General features: G+C 42.9%; 1 protein-coding gene across 6 annotated transcripts in view; it reads left to right on the forward strand.

The window, feature by feature from the left end:
- Positions 1 to 19,682, forward strand: part of pard3bb (par-3 family cell polarity regulator beta b) — a 297,029-nt gene that overhangs the window by 108,923 nt on the left and 168,424 nt on the right. For 4 of the 6 annotated variants that reach the window (XM_072685655.1, XM_072685657.1, XM_072685658.1 and 1 more), the window contains 3 exons: positions 10,197 to 10,283; positions 14,132 to 14,257; positions 16,363 to 16,766. In XM_072685655.1, coding sequence (XP_072541756.1) covers positions 10,197 to 10,283; positions 14,132 to 14,257; positions 16,363 to 16,766 — 617 coding nt within the window. Of the gene's footprint in view, positions 1 to 10,196; positions 10,284 to 13,892; positions 13,957 to 14,131; positions 14,258 to 16,362; positions 16,767 to 19,682 lie in introns of those variants that run through there. The other 2 variants (XM_072685660.1, XM_072685659.1) reach the window with 2 other exon arrangements.

Below are 19,682 nucleotides of genomic sequence, written 5' to 3' on the forward strand. Positions count from 1 at the left end.
GTCTTTTCTGTGTGTGTTTTGGGATGTGCTGATATAAGAGCTCCACTTTGTATTTTTCACATATGTATTGACTGATATTGAGACATTTATGAAATATAGATATTAGTACTTGGATTAGTATAACAGATTTTGCATTTATTTCCATAGTGTTACAATTGTAAATTCATGTACATGTACAGTAAAATCATGTATTTTGAGCAGTTTATCTACTGATACAGATGTGATTCCTAGATCATGCGTCTTTGTCCGCTATAGTCCCTGTAAAAGAAAACATCTAGCAGTAATGCTGTTTAAATGGTTAAGTAGCAGGCAGGTGGAGGAATGAGCTTCCTTTGGCTGACCGAACAGCAGGTTTTCTTGTGGTCTTTAAACACATATTGTACATTTAAGTAAATTGAATACATTTAATGCTAAAGCAGTAGAACGCAAGAGGGGATGTGTTATCAGGAAATAACAGCAGGAGACACAAGCCGAAGACAAGCACCACATTTCATCACAGCTGTGCTGTTATTTCACGTTAACACAAAGCCTTGTTTTCTGTTGCTTTTCTATAACAGTTCAGAGAATGAATGAAGTAAGAAATAAAGAAACTGAGCTGTGAACGAACCTTTGTGTTTTACTGTCAGCATTTCCTTCCACCAAATTATAGTTCCTTAACAAGCGGCTTGTTGCTATGTAGGGAACACAGTAGGGAACTTCACTCACTTACTGCATAGCCTGCAGTTCCTTCTCAAGCTCCTTACATAGACCAAGACATTAAACTCCCACTCCCATTAATTTCCCACTCCCAGGGATTGTTTTTTTTTTTTCATTTTTTATGCTGTATTCTTGCCTTCATCATTTAGGTCCCTCTTATTTTAGTTTGCTCAGGGCATTTACATTACTACTTGGTTTATTATATGATTTATAGCAACAGTGTTCAGCAGACTGAAAAAAACAACAACATGCTTTTATGGCGAAATAACATGCATGGTCAAAACACTTCTCAACCAATCAGCTTGTGTGGCCGGAGCTTACTGTTGTATAAAATGAAATGTGTCTTTGTGTCTATGTGATGCTGTTTCCCTTTATGTGTGGCTGTATCTTAAAAGATAATTAAAAAACAAAACACATGCAGCCAAGACATGTTAACATTGCTAACAAACACTAGACTTCAAGTGTAACCGATCTCAACTCTGTAATCTTACATTTATTTACTTTAAACATCTATTGAAAAGCTGCATATACAAGGATTTGTGTTTTAGCGATTTTTGTGAAGCTGCATGGATAGACCTTATTTGAACAGCTGTGTTTTTATGGACTGCATTAAGACAGAAAACTACAATCGATTTGCCTGTTCAAAACAAAGGGAGGTCTGGATGTGCTTTGAGGGGTTTAGGAGAGGCGTGTATTTACAGGGATAAGATCGTCCAATCCAGTGTGTGTTAGCAACGTTTACATTTCCATCTGCTTCTGCAGCCTGTAGCAGACGCTCTTATCCAGAGTGACTTAGTTATTCACTCAGTATATTCAGAGCTAGTGTCAGTAGAGACCCCAAATTCAAGATACTTTTGAGACACTACCTGAAATGACACTACCTGAAATGAGTCACACACAAAAAAAACTAATATAAAAATTTGCAAGCAATACACAATTTCTAGAACTATGCAAAACCTGTGTAGAACAACAGGCGTTTGAAAATAACAAGCGATTCTGCTGCTCTGGGGTTACGCCTCTGGTATGGGCTATGTGCTTCTGTAGGAAGCACATAGCCCTCACTCAGCACTCAGCCCTGTGGGACACCAGTGGAGAGTTTGCACAGAACAGATGTAGAACCAGAAGTTACCTGATGGGAATGCCCCTCCAAATACAACTTAAACCACTTCTATGCAGAACCAGTGATGCCAAGGTCAGAAAGGGTGGGCAGTGAGAGCTTGTGATTCACTGTGTGAGATGTGGCAGAGAGGTCTGAAGCCAGACTGATTGGGGTCCTGGAGGTGGTCCTGGTAGAGATAGAAAGGCTGTTGGTTTAAGCGTGTTCAGAAATGTTTCCAAGAAAAGAATGGAGAGAGGCCTGTAGGCCTGTCGTTGTTCATGTTTGGGTCATCAAGATTGGAATTCTTTAGGATGGGTACCACACTAGCAGTCTTGAATGCCGATGGTACAAGTCTTGATGCTAGGGAGATGTTGACGAAGATGAAGGGATCCAGTGAGATCGTCTCCTGTTCTAACTAAAGTCGCATATGCCAGATATCAAACATGCCTTGCCTGATTGCATTTGAGCTAAATGATAAATCATGTCAATTTAACTTTCTTTAAGGCTCATTTAGCCTTCTGTACGTTGAAGCATTGGGGTTGGAACTCAGGGAAAGAGTTAATTGTGGCTTGCTTACCTCCAAAATCCTAGGTACATGTCATTAAACCTTGGGAGCTATACGTCACTTAGAAATTCGTAAAAATACACAAAGCCAGCAACAGTATGTTCCTGGAAAACTACAGGCCATCCTCTGCTACACCACAACCACACCAATATTATTAACAGTGACACATAGTCCGTTTTGGCCAGTAATCAAAGCCATCTCTATGAGACGGTTTGTGCATCAGCCCACAGCCACCTGCGTTCTCGGAGAGATTTTTGAAGGGGATGGGGCAAAAAATAAATAAAAAAGTGCAGCTGTCTAAGTGCAGTCCAGAGGGCCGCTGTGGCGAGCTGATAGGGTCATCTCCCCGCTGACTGACCCCAGCTCTGTGCCACATGCTGCACCTCTCACCATGGCAACCTGCTGTTCTGCTCCTCCTCCCCAGCCGCGGTCTAACGTCTAATGCTTCTCACAGCCAGCAAACGACCCTTGAAATTGAGAGGAAGAAATGAATTATCACTGCTACTTGAAATATAGAAATTGAAAGCCATAAGTGTGACCTGCTGCTAGCTAATGGCGGGCCTATAGGAATGTGTAAAGTAAAAACGGTCTGCTGCTCTTCAGCCATTTAAAAAAAAAAAAAAAAAATGTCATAAGAAGTGAGTGTGTGTATCCAGTACACACAGGCAGAGTACCCCTCTTGGTGTAATGTACGCAAGCATGTATACAGACGTGAGCGACCCAGGGTAGCGATAAGGGCAACTTGTGTTTCTATTTTCTGTTATATTTATTTTTAACAGCGAGATCAATGTGCATCATGCTGAGCCAGTAATTTGCTGGAGCCGTTTGCCTCCAGCCTGAAGCTGTAAGAGCAAATCTGACTGTCTGACTTTCTATATTTGGACTGTATTTTTTTTTTCCCCCTCCTCCCTTCAAACTTCCTCAGCTGCAAACACTTGTCACCTGCTGATAATGAAGTTCTGAAGCCCACCAACACGAGTTACAGTACAATTATTTATTATTGTAAATTATCCATTTAATTTAATTAATTTATTTATTTTTAAGAAATTCTGTTTATTCACTGATATAGTTTGAACATTATGGAACAGCCAAGGTTACGGGTGTATACAGCACTGAATGTGCAAGTGCTGATGTGCTGTGTTTCTGTACACGCCGTCTGAACTTTCAGTCCTTTGGCTGCTTGCATTCCTCTCTAATCTTTTACTTCTCAACTCACTCCTTTGGTCTCTCTCTCTCTCTCTCACGCTCTCTCTCTCTTTATGTAATACAGTAACAACCAACACAGCAGCAGCTAATAACATTTATTAGCATGTATTATTAATTAGCATTGATTTATGCAAGTGTCATTTTTATTACATATTTGGGGAGTAATGTAGAAGTTGAGAGGGGCCATAGTGTGGAGTGGATTACTACTCTCACTTTATTCTCGCTCACGCTTTCTTTCTCGCTCTCTCTCCTACCTCTTTCTATCTCCCTCGTTCTCTCCCACACCATGTCGGTATTTAATGCAGTAATAACCAACACAACAGCCGCTGATATCATATTAATAAGTATTTCATTAATGAGCAGATCAGTGAGATGGGATTTTATGCAAGTATGCCTTTTTTCTTATATATGAAGAGTAATGGTAGAGGTCAGAGGGGTCATAGTGTGGAGTGAGTTACTGCTGTCTCACTTTGTGCTCTCGCACTATCTCTCTCTCTTGCTCTCCCTCTTGCCTTCTCTCCTTCCCTTTTCTCTCTCACTCCTTCCTCTGTCCGACTCACACTCTCGCTTTCTGCTCTCTTTATCTCTCTAATTATTATCCTAATTTAATTATCAAAAATATTTAATTAATGAGCAGATCAGTGAGATGGGATTTTATGCACGTATGCCTTTTTTCTTATATATGAAGAGTAATTGTAGAGGTCAGAGGGGTCATAGTGTGGAGTGAGTTACTGCTGTCTCACTGTGTGCTCTCTCTCTCCCTCTCTCTGCTCTCTCTGGGCTGTAAGGTCTGCTCTGTCTTATCTGCTGCTCTATTGTGGCGCTGACAGGCTGCTGTCAAAGCCCTGAAGCCTCTTTCACACTGACACTGGTTTATCATCTTCCTCTCATCACCCTCTCTGCCAATCACACACACACACTGATAAACATCCTCTTTATCAGAGAGGGAGAGGGAGTTAAGCCCTAACCTCTACTAGCTTCTAGCCCCCCTCCGGCACCCAAAGCTCAGACTGCTTTGATTGAATCGGGGGTGGGGGGGGGGATAAGTTTCAGACGTGCCGCTTTAATTTTGCTTTAGATTGACTCTGATAGGAAAGATTTGCCTTTTACTTTGCTGCTTTTAGATAAAACTTGGATGCATAAGACTTTGTAATGGAAGTAGAAGAAGCTCTCGCTGAATCAATTAATCCCAACCTGTTCTGAAGTGAACAGTAATGGAAGCTATGAAAGGGTCTGGCCCTGGTAATCTGGCCCTGTATTAGAGTGGATTAAAGCTGTATTGTGGCAGCATCGGCACAGAGCCGGATCAATACCGGTGTGCGGTGATGGGCAGTGTTTGTGTAGCTCCCCATTCTGAGCGTGGCACTGTGAGTGACAGCAGAGCGCACAGCAGAGAGAAGCTTATGCCCTCTTACAGGATCAGAGTCAATCAGAAGGGCGGAGGTGCCAAGCCTGGACCTAATTACCCTTGTGTGAAAAAATGAACCAACAGGGCTTACTTTTCGCTGGGTTTCTTTATGCCATTGTGCATGTGTCTAAATTCCTGAAGCACATTTCTTCCCCTGGACTTTGAGAGGGATTTGAAAGATGCCGTTGAGGGATCACCTTTACCTTGGTCTGTTTTATTATAACATTGTTCTATTTCTAACATTTTACGCAAGGGCTGTCACCAGGGCATAGTGTGAGCAAGCTGTTGTGTTTGAGGAAGCACATGTGATCTCCTTCCCAGAGTCTAGGAGTCGTTTCGGCAAGGATAGTTTAGTGTGTTTAAGTACAGTTTGATCTCAGAAAGCATTTACCTTTTTAAGATTAGTGCTGTGAGGCTAGTACAGTAATAATAAATAACAACCACCTCATCTAAATAACTGTCCTAGTATCACCAGCTTCAGCTTAATCTACTCTCAATCTAACAAACTCAAATACAACATGTACCTGGCTGGTGTTTTTTTGTGATTTTGTCTGTTGGTTAATTTATTCCATTTTAGCTTTTTCTTTCTTTGAGGGAAAGGACTTTGCATTGGACAAGCCTTTCTGGACTTTTTACTGTACTTTCCCTACACATTCTCTCTCTTTTGTTCTCTTTTCACTTGCTTGTGTTTTATCTTCTTGTGCAAATAATAATAAATAAATAAATTATCTTGGTAAAGAAACTTAGAAAAAGAAACACATTAAATCAGATCATCTTAAAATACATGTTGGTGTTTTGTTTACAGGTGTTTCGGTCTACTAAACTGAAAATTATCTCTGAATAAAGTAACAGCCGTTAATATCGATAAGTAATTCTGTTGATGTAGATTCTTATAGCTATTCACATGGAGCTAATAGCACTGGATTAGTACAGTAGTAGAGGATTACAGATGTCTTAGTTGAGACATTTCAACTAAGAATGCATCCATACAGGAATTGTGGGCCAATGCTGGTATCCCATATTTGTCCATGCACTGTTATGGTATGCCTGGTATTTTATGTACAAAAGAAGAAAAAGTATGAAGGATCTGGATACCTGTAGACATGTGCAACATGTACATAAATAGCTAGTACGATCTGAGCGGTGTGTGTATGTACGGCATGTGTGTATGCGTGTTTTAGCTTGGATTTATCTGTGTGGCTTTTCGAGTGACTGGATGCCTCGTGAGTGATGAAATGAAAGGTTGCCTTAGTGAATAAGACGATAATTTGAGCTCTTTGGGGGAGTGCAGACAGAATTACTCAGGCAGGCTTACTCACAGACACACACATACACACGCACATCTGCACAGGCAGCACCCCTCTCCACACGCATCCTCTGTTATTCACTGTAGTCCGTTCTCCATAATACGGCCCAGGATCCTCACATAATAGCAGCCACATAAAGAACCAGCTACTGTATTCAGATAGCTGTGTATTGAGAGCAGAAGTGGCAGCTAATTCTACTCCGTCTCTTCAAAAGAGGCCCCAGATTCAGACCGTTCACACTCAAAAGAGCGCGTCTTCATCTTCAGCCACCGCGCTTTGTTGCCTTTATTTGTTTCTCTTCAGCAAATCTGAGAGAACTCAGCACTTTGAAGGCAGTGGTTTGTGCTACAGAGGCGCAGTGAGTGTAATGTGCTCTCTTTCATCAGAGCCTGTCTTTTATTTCTGCCTTTTTTTTTTGCAGGTTTTGTGAAGGACGGAGAAAGTAAATAAAGAGGACACCTGTGCCGGTTCTTCTGTGCTACCTCTCTGTTTCTCCCCCTCTCTCTCGCGCTCGCTCTCTCCCTTTGCCCCCATCCCCCCTATGCCATCCCTCTTTCATCCACCGTGCCTCATTTCTAAATGAGCATGGCAGGTCTTCCTCGTAGCCCATTTGTTTGTCCATTAATGCAGCCTGTCTAAAGAGAGGGAGAGAATGAGAGCGAGAGCAGAAATGGAAGTGAAGTGCGAGTGCTTGGAAATGTGGAATGGATAAGAGCGATAGAAGGCGGGTGGAGAGAAAGGGAGAGAGAGAGAGAGCGCGCGAGAGAAACCACAGTGGATGGAGGGTGTGGGGGTTATTTATTATATCCCCCTCTCATTTTAATGCATGTGATTTTCATTAAGCCTTCCTAATTAATTCGGGGTCTGTTTTGCTCCTCCTCGAGGAGCTCTTCTCTTTGATATGTGTTATTCGGCCTGGCCTTGATTAATGAGAAGTTTTGGTGAGTTGATGAAACTGTGCTGGAGTTCGCACTGCCTACCACAAGCCTACTTTACTGCTGTTCCTACTTTCCTTTTAGTCTGTGCTTTTCATATGCACTCTCGCGGTCTCTCCTTTTCTCTTTCCATGGGTCACGTGTTCGCTCCTGCTCCTGCTTATTCTTTGTCCTTCACTGGCATGCTCTCGTGCTCTCACTTTCCATTTTCCAAAAAGATCTTTACTTAGTACTAGGCTCTACTAGGGTCTCTGTCTTTTTCTTTCTGATACGTTTTACAGTGCGAAATTAGTAATAATATACTGTGTTGGAATACACAATATGGACAAAAGTATTTGGACACCTGCTTATTCATTGCTTATTAGTTTCTTCCAAAAGCAAGGCTATGTATAAAAAAAATAATTGATCCTGCTTTTGTTGGAGTAACTGTCTCTACTGTCCAAGGAAGACTTTGATTGCATTCAGTGAAGAATGATGGTGAGGTTAGGATGTTGGATGATGACCACCACACCTCATCCCCAACTCATCCCAAAAAAAGTATTGGATGGAGCACCAACCATCATTCCAGAGAACACAGTTCCACAGCTCAGTGCTAAGGGACTTTATATGCCTCTAGCCCATGCCTGGCAAGTTCATGCTTAATGGCTCTGGAGAGTCTATTGGCAGTACTTCTCCACAAAGAAAAGACTTACTACCTAGTCTTTTAGCAAACAGTAACACTTTTAAATTGGTGATCTCAACTGTCCAGTGTTGTAATGGTGGCAGTAATGGTAGCGTGGGCGTTATTTTACTGGACACAGTCTGTAATGACCGCTAAAGACTGCTTATCACAACTTGCATTATGTGTTTATGAAGTGTTAGACCTATGTAATATGTTTTGAAAATGTCTGACTCTCACACACAGACACACACACAGACACGCACACAGACATGCAGCATTTCTATAGGTCCATTCTGAAACCTGAAAAGAACAACTGCCAGATTATCATTGTCAAAAAGTGAAAACCATATTAAAAGTACCAGAGATACCAGGTTTATGCGTGACAGTGGCGATGTATACTTTGTTTCTCTATTCCTCTCTGCACACATCACCTCCAGCCAGTGACACATGCATTTATTTCACTCACTCACTCACTTACTTACTCACTCGCACACTCACACACACACACACACACACACACACACACACACACACACACACACACACATACTCTAAATGCAGAACTTCAGCAATTAGAATGGCGTGCTGATTACGGAAAAGAAAAGTAAAAGGACGATAGAGAGAGGAAGAGGAAGGTCAGGATAGGATTAATGACTTCAGAGGCCGTGTGTGTGTGTGTGGTCAGCCTGATAAACTCATTAACACCACACGGCAGGCAAATTATTGCGCTGAATGTCCGTTTCGGAGTGTTGGAGGAAACAGCCTGAGGAAAGGAGAGCTGATACAAGCATTCTTTCAGTATGACCCGAGCCTCAGCCTCGGCATTCCCCCTGAGCCTTTACGGCTCACACACTCACACACAGCTCACTCTGAGTCACAGATTCACTGGCACTCCGTGAGCAGTGGGTACGCTATAGGGCCGTTCACAGGATCAGGTTGAAGATTGTTGCATTGGCGTGCAATGTTAATACAGTGCTTGTAAATCACGGTCTACACATTTTTTATTGTACAAGGTAAACTTTATTGCTTTTTGACAACGGTTGCATATTCGGTATTAGAATAAGGACACAGTTGTTGAAACTTAAAAAAATGGAGAAAAGAGAACGCAGTGGGAATAAGGGTAAGACCATCAACGTAGTTCTACCAAGTGCTTCCATTAATAGTAGAGCGTTTCATTTGATGCTCACATGCTTGACTTGATTTTCTTTTTGTGTGAAATTGCATAATATCTCTAATATATTACAGAATAAGAGGGATTGCTGCATCCCTAGTAAAAATATTAGAAAACGTTGATTAAACTTATACTATCTTTATTCACCTTCTGCAGCTGGAAACTGATATTAGAAGTGATTGGTACAGATATCAATATAGGCAACTCAAACCAAAACATTTGAGGTATCTGTTCGAGATGATGGACCATTGCTTTGGGATTTGATATCACGCCAAGATGGGATATCCGTGCCTGAAGCATAGCCAGTGCAATTGAAGTTGCAACTGTAGTGTTGGCTGACCAATAGCATAATTGGAAATGAGGCAAAGCTATGCCTCCATGGGCCTTTGGTCCCTGTTGCAGAGCTTTACAGATTTGCTGGGGTATCTTTTTTCAAATGAAGGATGACACTATTTTATCTAGATCTTAAAAAAAAGCCCCAGGAATAAATAAATGGATGCTATGAAAAAAATGTATACGTATTTTCAGGAGAACTTTCTTTTTTTTTTTTAGAGCAGATTCGGTCAGCCAGGGACTGTGGCATGGAGGACCACCTGTTAAGATCTTGAAGAGTAATGTCTGAGAAACCCTGGATATGTCTCTGTCAGGCACTTTAGTAGTACGCTCTCTTGCTCTCACTAGGTCTTTTGCTTTTCCCCCGTCTTTCTGTCTCTCTCCAGTCTTGAACGCTTGAGATGCTGGTTTCAAAGAGCTGGGTGTTTCAAGGTGAACACTGTTCGAGCTACAGGCTGTTCTGTCCACAGTTACCTACATCAAACCCTTCATTTTGCCTCTCCTGCTGGGCTATCACAACCCATGCCAAGAATGTTAACCGCTGAGACAGGGAAAGGCAGGGGGAAAAACGACTGAGAACGAGGCCAAAGGCTAGCGATCATGGAAAGAGTTTGTGTGGGCAAGAAGGGGAATTTAGAGGCTGGAGTTCTGACGCATGGACGAGGCGCTGAGCCGTGTGTTGGTAGCGCAGAACTCATCAGGAAACACTGAGCTTATGTTCTGTTTGCATTGCTAAAAGTTTAAGTTTAATGTGAATATTGATGTGTGTGTGTGTGTGTGTGTGTGTGTGTGTGTGTGTGTGTGTGTGTGTGTAGCAGCCTAACGAAGACTGTGGAGATTTCAGGAGAACATGGGCCACTCGGGATTCATGTAGTGCCATACAGCTCCTCTCTGAGTGGAAGGTTAGTAGTGCACTCTTTCTCGCTCACATTGTCTCATTCTTTCTCTCTCTCGTTCTCTTGCTCTCTCTCTCTCTCGTTCTCTAGCTTACTTTCTCCCTCCCTCTGTCTTGCTCCTGCTCTCACTCTTACGCCCTCTTACGCTTTTCTGCTCTCTCACCCTCTCATGCTCTTGTTCTGACATATCTCTCAATGACACTATTACATTTACTTTCTCTCTCTCTCTCTCTCTCTCTCTCTCTCTCTCTCTCTCTCTCTCGCTCACATTTTTTACCACCTCCTGTTGCAGATCTCCAGTGTCTGTAATGTATAATAGTTACGTGCTGCAGGAGAGAATCCTAGTGTGAGGGATTGCGCTCAGAGGAGGTTATTTCTCAGTGTGGTAGGTGAGCCATTACAGCTGGGCTCAAAGCAGGTGAAGGTATCGATGAGACTGAACAGGCATCTCTAGTTGGGTTAGAGTGGCCACTTTCACAACTGTCTGCTGGTCGGGGTCATCTCTGTTTTAGCAGTTGCCGTATTTTTTAAGGCTTACTGGTGCAGATGTTTTGGAAGGAGGAAACGAGGGGTTAAAAGTTAAGTACTGAGGGGGTATTTAGGGTGGAATTTGGATAAGGATCACCTGTTTCATATTGTCCCACTCCTACTCAGAATGTGCTGAGTCCAGGCCAAAATAGCCAAGTCTTTATCATAGTTACATCTATTGATCTAACACATAGTGCTGATGATGCATTTAATCTAACATTAAGCATTTTACATGCTATTACATATATTATTACATATTATTATTATTATTATTATATATAATTAAGTGGTTTCTGGCTTGACTCACCCTGCTTAAATAATACTCTTGGGCAGATCGTACAGAATAGATGCATGATTCACTGGAGGTGTTGTCTAATAAGCATGCCGGTGTGTTTTTCCCCTCCCTCTCTCATAGAGGATTCACGCACTAAAATTGATTCATCACAGCAAGTCACATGGGAAAAGATGGCAGAGGGCTCTTTTATAAAGACATATTTGTCCCTGTAGAATTCTGTTCCTCTCTCTAATATTCTCTCTGTCTCTGCCTCTCTCCCTAAATCCCTCTCTCACTGTCCCTCCATCCCAAAGGGCCCATATGTTTCCTTTAGTCATGCCCACAACCCTCTCTTCTCAGGTTAAAGGTCACCCCAGCCTAGAGAACTGCCAATTATATCCCCAAATATTGAGCGGCGCGCTAATGTAAATAGAGCTTCCTTTTTTTCCCTCCCTAATTCTGCGTGTCTGGGGCAGAGGTGAGCAGATCTAATGGGGGTGAATAGATCAGAAGGCTGGACACTGCAGAAGCGCTGCTGGAGAGGACAGAAGCTGACTTTCCACACCAATCCAAGGCTAATGTATTCCAGATAGCCCTGAACACAGCTCGCACACAAATGCCACTGCGCTGACCTGAACTTTGAAAGTGTGTGTTATTGTTTTTCCTTCCTATTTAGGCCTCTGGCTTTGTGTTTAGCTGAGAGGTGATAACGGAGGGAAGTGATACAAGGATTTGTTTGTCTTTTCAATGAGGACGGACAGCATGTGCTGCCTGTGATTGCTCCTGAATTCCCAAAGCTTGTTTCTCACTCTTGGAAGAGAAAATGGATTGCGTTGGATTGCTGTGTGTGAGTGAGTGGGTGTATGTGTTCAATGTTTTTCAAATGTATGTGAAATAAGGACACACACCGACACAGTATTTTAAGACCGCTGCTGTCTCAGAGCTACCCATTATACTTTAGTGTGCTGTGGGATTATAAGCAGGTTTTCCTGCTGGGTCCTCACACAGGCCCTTACGAAAGCCTGCACTAGCGGAAACTGAAAGCTCCTGACCAGTGCATAATGTTATCTCTGTTTGGAGAAGTCTTCCCACTCTGGAGCCATGCTAGTAGCTCCCAGGTACCTCCAGGAAGCTGTTATAAGAGAGGCAAGGCTAGGCCTTTATCTGTTTTTGTTTTTCTTTGTTTTTTTTTATGTGGGTTGTCAGCTGTGGTATTGCATCCACTGGGTGTGTGGAAAACGCACTGGGAACGTTAAAGAGAGGGTTTGAAGAGCTGTTTGGTATCAGATAAGAACACGGCTTTACCGCTCTGTTAATATTGCCGTACGTATAGCTTGTGAAAACGTACTGAGATGTTTTGCAAGGAGGAAACGAGGGGTTAAAAGTTAAGTACTGAGGTAGTTATTTCATGTTGTACATTTACATTTACATTCATGGCATTTAGCTGACGCCCTTGTCCAGCGACTTACAAGGTAACTCGTATTACAGAGGTGGGCCAATGTAGTGTTAAGAGTCTTGCCCAAGGACTCTTATTCATTTAGCGCAGCATAGTCACCCAGACCAGGAATCGAACCCCAGTCTCCCACATGGTGTGGTAGCTCCTTGGCAGGTAGTGGTGTTATCTGTTGCGCCCCACCAACCACCTGTTGTCTCACTCTTAATGTGCCAAGTCTGGGCCAAAATGGCCAGTTCTTTTTTAAAACCAGCAAGTAAAAATTGTCTGATTTCTGATGCCATGTTAGTAGCTCCCTGGTACCTCCAGAAAGCTGTTATACAGGAGACAAGACCAGGCCTTTAGGGTGTGTTGAAAATGCACAGCACTGGAGAAGTTAAAGGGTGGGGTTTGAAGAACTGTTGGGTATCAGATAAAAAAGCAGCTTTAAGGCTCTTTGTTATTATTGCCCTCAGTATTACTACTCCAATAAAATCATATAATTGATTCCTAACCAACCATTTCAAATGAATCAAGACGTTGGATGTTTGGATGTTGTTTACGTCTGACCACAGCTAGATGACTAGTAACCATTCTTGTTTGAGTTGAGTTGTGGTGCTGAGGGAAATCAAACAAATCTGGAAATTGTTCATTATCAGGTCTGATAACAGGTCGATTTACAGTAGACAACTGACCATCACATCAGTCAGTTAAGCCCGGTTTTGAGTTTGACCATGGTAAATAAAACTGATACCTTAATATTGGTATTAGTCACATATCAGTCAGGCCCTGAAACATACTGACTCTACTGCCTCTGCACTCTTTTCCTTCTCATCTTATTTCCCCCTCCATTACACTTTTCTCATCACCTTCTGTTCTTCCCTAATACGCATACGCATACACACACACACACACACACACACACACACACACACGCACACACACTCTCTTGAGCTCCCACCCTGTTATCACCTCTCTGGCTGCATTGTTGTGTTGTGTTAGTTGGAAACTGTTTCATTTGAGCTCAGACACAATGAGCTATTGTCACTGTTTTCTCTCCCCACCTGCCTCTGTCCAATGTTCTGTATTTTTCCGTCCAGCGCAGTGTGTGTGTGTTTGTGTGGGCAGCGTTGTGCAGTGATAGAATGTATTAGTTAACTTAGAGTGATGGTTAATGGGCTTTTGTGTTGTTATTGAGGGAGGAGACTGAAGGACAGGATTAGGAGTGTGCAGCACGAACACACACTTCTGGGTTTAGCTCTGCTGCGGCTGCTGCCGGCTTTCTCTCTTGTTTTATTTCTCCTGTCTGATAGGCTTTATCACAGCTCTGCAGAGCTCCACTGCTTTGCTTTTGTGGAACTCCGTGTGTGTGTTTATGCTGACATCTAGTCGGGAGGGGAAAGGGAGGTCACAGAGTTTGAACTCTTCTCAGTCATGAGCTGTAGGTGTGGTTCCCATCACAAATGTGGGCCTAAACTGAACTTGCAGTTCCTGTATGTTTGGGGGTTTTCTGCCTCTTTTAGTCACAGAGCAGACTTCTTACTGGAGATGCAGAACATGCTGTTATTTGGGTATCATTGCTGTGTGTGAGACTGTGTGTGTGTTGTGTGTATGTCTCAGGGCTTTGGGGCTGCACATCCGGGGTGTGGAGGAGAACAGCCGCTCCAAAAGAGAAGGCATCTTCCAGGACGACGAGTGCATCGTCAAAATCAATGACACTGAGCTGATGGACAAGACCTTCTCGCAGTGAGTACACTGTTGTCTTATCTCTCTCACACACACACACACACACACACACACACACACACACACACACACACACACACACACACACACTGCTGCTGCTGCTACCAGGATCCTTTCACTGTAATCCTGAATTCTCCACTTCCGTCTTTGATTCTTGATATTTTTATCTCTGTTGCATGCTCTCTCTCTCTCTCGCTCTCTCTCTCTCTCTCTCTCTCGCTCTCTCTCTCTCTCGCTCTCTCTCTCTCTCGCTCTCTCGCTCTCTCTCTCTCTCGCTCTCTCGCTCTCTCTCTCTCTCTCGTGCCCTCTTCCTTTTTTTATTTTGACTTTCTCTTTTCTTTCCTCTTTCTTTTTTTTCTGTCTGTCCGTCTCTGTCTGCCTCCATCTGTCACCTTTGTCTCTTTTCATCTTTCTGTGATTCGTCTCTCTGTCTGGTTCTTTTCTTTCCATCTCTCAGATTGTGTGTGTGTGTAGTAGTATCATGGCTGTAAAATACACAGTGGTCTCTCTGTCCATTGTTGTGGAGATTCGGCGTGTTTATGCTTATCACAACACTGGACGAGCTTCAAAAGCGGTGAGAACACACAGCTCGACCAGAAACATCTGTTCAAACGGCAGAGTCCGTCCAGCAGTCGTGGTCCATGCAGGGACTCTCCCACTAACCACATAAATGTACACACAAATCGCAGCATTGCAGTCTGCCGTCACACTCATTATTACAACAATACCCCGCTTTTGGCTGCTCCCGCCGCCTTCAAAAGCTTTGTTTTTCACACTGCCTGTGCTGAGAGGCTCGAGCTGGCTTCATCTATTAATTCATTAACTCAGTCATTGTTTACCCTGCTTTTGTTGGAGTAACTGTCTCAACTCTTCAGAGAAGGTTTTCTACTAGACTTTGGAGCATGGCTGGGAGGATTTCATTGCATTCACCTACAAGAGCATTAGTGAGGTCAGGATGTTGGATGATCACCACCCTAGCTTATCCCCAACTCATCCTATAAGTGCTGGATGGAGCACCATCCATCATTCAAGAGAACACAGTTCCACTTCTCCACAGCTCAATGCTGGGGGTTTTATATCCCTTTAGCCCACGCCTGGCATTAGGCATGGTGCCGATATTGTCAGAATTAGTGCGGTCACTACGAGCAGAAGATCGCTGGTTCGAATCCCAGTCATGCCGCCTGCCATCAGCAACCGGGGCCCCGAGAGAGCACGGTTGGCTTTCCTCTCTCCAGGATGGGAAGATCGCCCTTTCTCATCACATCACACACTTCAGTGGACCGGTGCATGCAAGCTAGGTACACGGCACTTTCCACCGAGGCAACTGGTTGCAGAAAGACATTGCATCAGGGGCGGTTCGAAAAAGGAGTGTCTACAATCACCCTCCCTTCCTTTTCGGAGCTTTGCATTTGCAAATCTTAAAGAAGGGGTGTCCACAAACATACTCTCTATTTCCCAAATAAAGCCACTTGACCTATAGTGCTGGTCCAAATGTTTGTTTTTTGCAGAGTCTAACACCGGGTCTTTATCACATGAGGTTTTTCCTTTTTAATCCGTCCTGAGTTATTGGAACTGGCTCCTGGTCCTGCTGTACCTGTTGAAATGTTACTCAGCCGCTTCGGGGTCATCACTCTTTCATTCATCATGCACCGTTACTTATACATATGCTTCATATTCCATATGTGTGCCATGTAGAAGATCTGTCTTACAGAAGGTTACAGTAGATTTTTATTAGATTTAGGATGGATGGATGAGCCTGGAATTGAATTAGTCAACACAAAAGAGTAAGAAGGATGGCTTTGTCATTTGTAAGGGGTAGAGCTCGTTACTCATAACCCCAATTATGCTGCTCCCAGAATGAGCTTCCTCTAGACTAAAATTAATAAAGATATTACATTTTCCTAATTGTTTTCAAATTCAACATCATTATTCATTTCATTGTGCATGAACAAACTGCATTTAATTTTTAAAGCCTTATGGAGCCGTTGACCCCGGCCTTCTGTTGAATCCCACGGCTTCTTATTCCCTACATGACAGTCTCCGTCCCTCCTCTTTTCTTTCACTTCATGTTCTTTCTCCTTCTTATTTTGTATCTCTCACCCCAGGTCGCAGGAGGTGTTCCGACAGGCCATGCGGTCACCCATCGTGCGTTTAGAAGTTCTTCCCGTTGCTAATAAAGAGCGTTATGAGAAGAGCCTCATCAGTCACCTTTACAGCTCTGAGAACCATGAAGGTGCCTTCTGGACCAAAGAGCATCCTCCGCTGAAGGTGAAGCCTATGGTGAGGCCTGTGGAAGCATCCTCTTCAGGCAGGCAGGCTGAGCCTCAGGAGAGCAGCAGCAGTGTGGAGAGCCGCTCTTTAGGGTCTCCTCTTCCCCTTAGTCTCTCCCCCACACCCCGCGGAAAGAGCAGCGACAGCCCCCTCCTCAAAAAGGGCCACACACTCTCACCTCTCGCTGGCTTCACCAACAAGAAGGGTGGAAAGAGGCTCAAAATTGACTTGAAAAAAGGTAAGAAGTCTCGGTATAAAGGTGAAGGCTGTGCTGCATTAAATTTGAAATGTGTCCCAAGAATGGGATATTCATTTATAAAATAAAATATATAAATAATGAATAATATATTTAAATAATATATATTTGTTGATTGCTTTCACATAATGCATGATTCATTTTACAGGATTCGATAAACATATAGTATGACCACTGGAATGCCCATTTGCACATGCTTGAGAATTGCTGGCATAGAGCTGGAAGACCTGAACGTTTTTTTTGTTGTTTTGTTTTTTATTTGGCACCATAAGTGTCATGTTTGCAGGAGAATCGCGCACCACAATGACTAAACAAGACAGAAAATACAAATGCAGACTGAAAGGATGTTTGAAATTGAAATGCATTATATGGCATTATGCTATAATGTGGTTCTAAATGCAATTTAAATAGGAAAATAAGATTTAAATAATTCATATGTGATCATAAAGTGGGCAGCGCAGTAGTGTGGGTGTCTTCCTCCCTTGCAAAAACTCACATGGTACGTGAACTGGCCATGCTAGATAAAATCGCCCCTAGGTGCAAGTTTGTGTGTGTGTGTCCAATGACGAACCCACCCATGCCAGACCCATAGTGCCCCTGACCAGGAAGAAGCAGATAAGAAGATATGTGTAATATATGTGTGAAAATCTGATTTTTTTAGTTCTTAAACCTGATTGACTGAGCTGTGTTTGATGGCTTTGTAAAATTCTTGATGTAAGCATGCCTAGACCGACTCTCGACAGTTTAATATGGTAGTAATGCACCAGATGGCTAAAACTGTTGTGCTGTTAATAAACTGTTGCTCACATGGGCCATTGAAGGTGCCGATAGATGAAGTAAGAATTTCATCTATAAACTCCAACATAAAAAGTAAAGAATATGTGACTTGAATATTGAGCACAAATCTAGAGCACTTTTTATTGGACATATCATACATCACCATTTGAATGTGGAAGCAGTTATTTTAATAGATATGTAGACCACTATGTGTGGAACAGGGAGTCATTAGAGATACTGTGTAGGAAAAGGGATAAATTAGCTTAATGCTAGCTAAACACATGAAATTGCATAGATACGCTAATAATTTAGCATTATCATTACTGTTATGCTCTTGTCCTGCTTTAGGGGACCTTGGTTGCTTGGCAACAACAGCATACTCTAAGAAAACTGCAGTACTTATCGCAAGCATTGTTTATTGCGATTCTTTGAGTGTACTCGTACTAGACCTGGTTGATTTGCCATAGCACATATAGTAGAGCATAGTTGTGAATGTCATTAAAGAAGACCAACTACATGTTTTCAGAAAGAGAGAATTACTCCTGTTTGATGTTATTTAGTGATGCACACTCAGTCATTCTATTTTCCGTTACTCATCAAATCTAAATGACTAAACCTGTAAATACTGTGCATCTTAGAAATGCCCTCAAATATTTTAATATTATATTTTTTGCCATATTGCTCACCCCTATCTTCAAGACACCCTGTGCATGTTTCTGCTCAGCGTTTGAAACGATTTTGCATACTCAGTTACGAGTGCCCAAAGTAGTAGCCCTCTTCTCCTCTGCCCCCTCCCTCACTCCGCTGCCTTCTTTGTAGTCTGTGGCTCTGCAAGTCTGTAGCTGAATGGATGAAGCCATAATTTCAACCCGCAAAGTCTATTAAGTTCTTATTGATCCGGCCATTACTGATGATATGAATTCATTGCAGGAACAGAAAAGTGCTGACCGTAAAGGGATTGTGCTAAATGACTAACATAAAACACCAGCACAACGCTGCCTCTGCTGTGCTTGTGGGCTAGCATAGTGCCTTTCATTCGTGCCAGCCTCTGCAGCCTGATGCACACAGTGTTAAAGACCATCCGCTCCCCTCCGGCAGCGCCCTCCCTCGCTCCGTCACCTCTGTGCTCCGTCCATCACTCCTCCTCTCCTTCGGCCTGGCAGGGACGCGGGCCGGATACATCCGCCCCGAAGACATGGTTCGTGTCACTCAGCAGGCGATAGCCTGTTCACTAATCTACCCATCAGTCATCCTGACAGCATCAAGACCCTGATAAGAGGTGGAATAGCGGAGGTCAAGGCAGTGGCGAGGCTTCAGTGCGCCACCCGCTGCGTAGGAGCGCTCGCAACTCCTAAGCTTCCCTCCCAGGTGCACTGTCAAGTCAAATAAGGCAGAGTCCGACTCTCATCCTCGCTGTTGTTGAGTCATGTTTACTGAGAGAGCCATTAGAACACAGACGCATCGCATCTGACATTAGAGCTATGATCTACACAGAGGCAGTATTTAAAGAACACTGACCAACTGCTTTGTAACAGAGAGCAGAATTAGTCTTGTTTGATTGGCTGTAGAGTAAAACAGATGTTGAGTACGAAATATGTTGTATCATTAAATTTCTAAATTATTGATGTCCCAATCTGATCCAGTGACTCAGGATTGGGGGGCCGGTCCAGGCATTTTTAATGGATCAGGCATTGACTTTTAAGGTTCCGGTTCACCTTTGATCCTTAGGTTTGCTGTAGCAGAGAGCCATCTGTTGTCTTCTAGGTGCCATTAATAGACACGGTACTGCAGACGACAGAGTTCATGACCGTGACAGTGAGCAAAACACAACAGAGCTTTATTTGAATTTGATTTTAAAAGCGTTGTTTAAAAAGTTTCTACCAAGCAAAGTTAACCAGTATAAAAAAGTATAGTATAGTCTGATAGAAACTAGTGCTAAGGAGAATGTTGATACTGGTATTTACTGTTGTAGTAACACACCTTACAGAAGTTGTGGGGCTATATTATATATAAAAATATAAAGATCGGATTGGATTGGATTGGATTGGTATTGGTATTGGCTGATGGCCAAAACCTTTATAGGGACATCCCTAGTCTAAAAATTGTGAAATCATATTTGAT

This window comes from Salminus brasiliensis, chromosome 8, assembly GCF_030463535.1.
Source record: "Salminus brasiliensis chromosome 8, fSalBra1.hap2, whole genome shotgun sequence".
Taxonomy (NCBI): domain Eukaryota; kingdom Metazoa; phylum Chordata; class Actinopteri; order Characiformes; family Bryconidae; genus Salminus; species Salminus brasiliensis.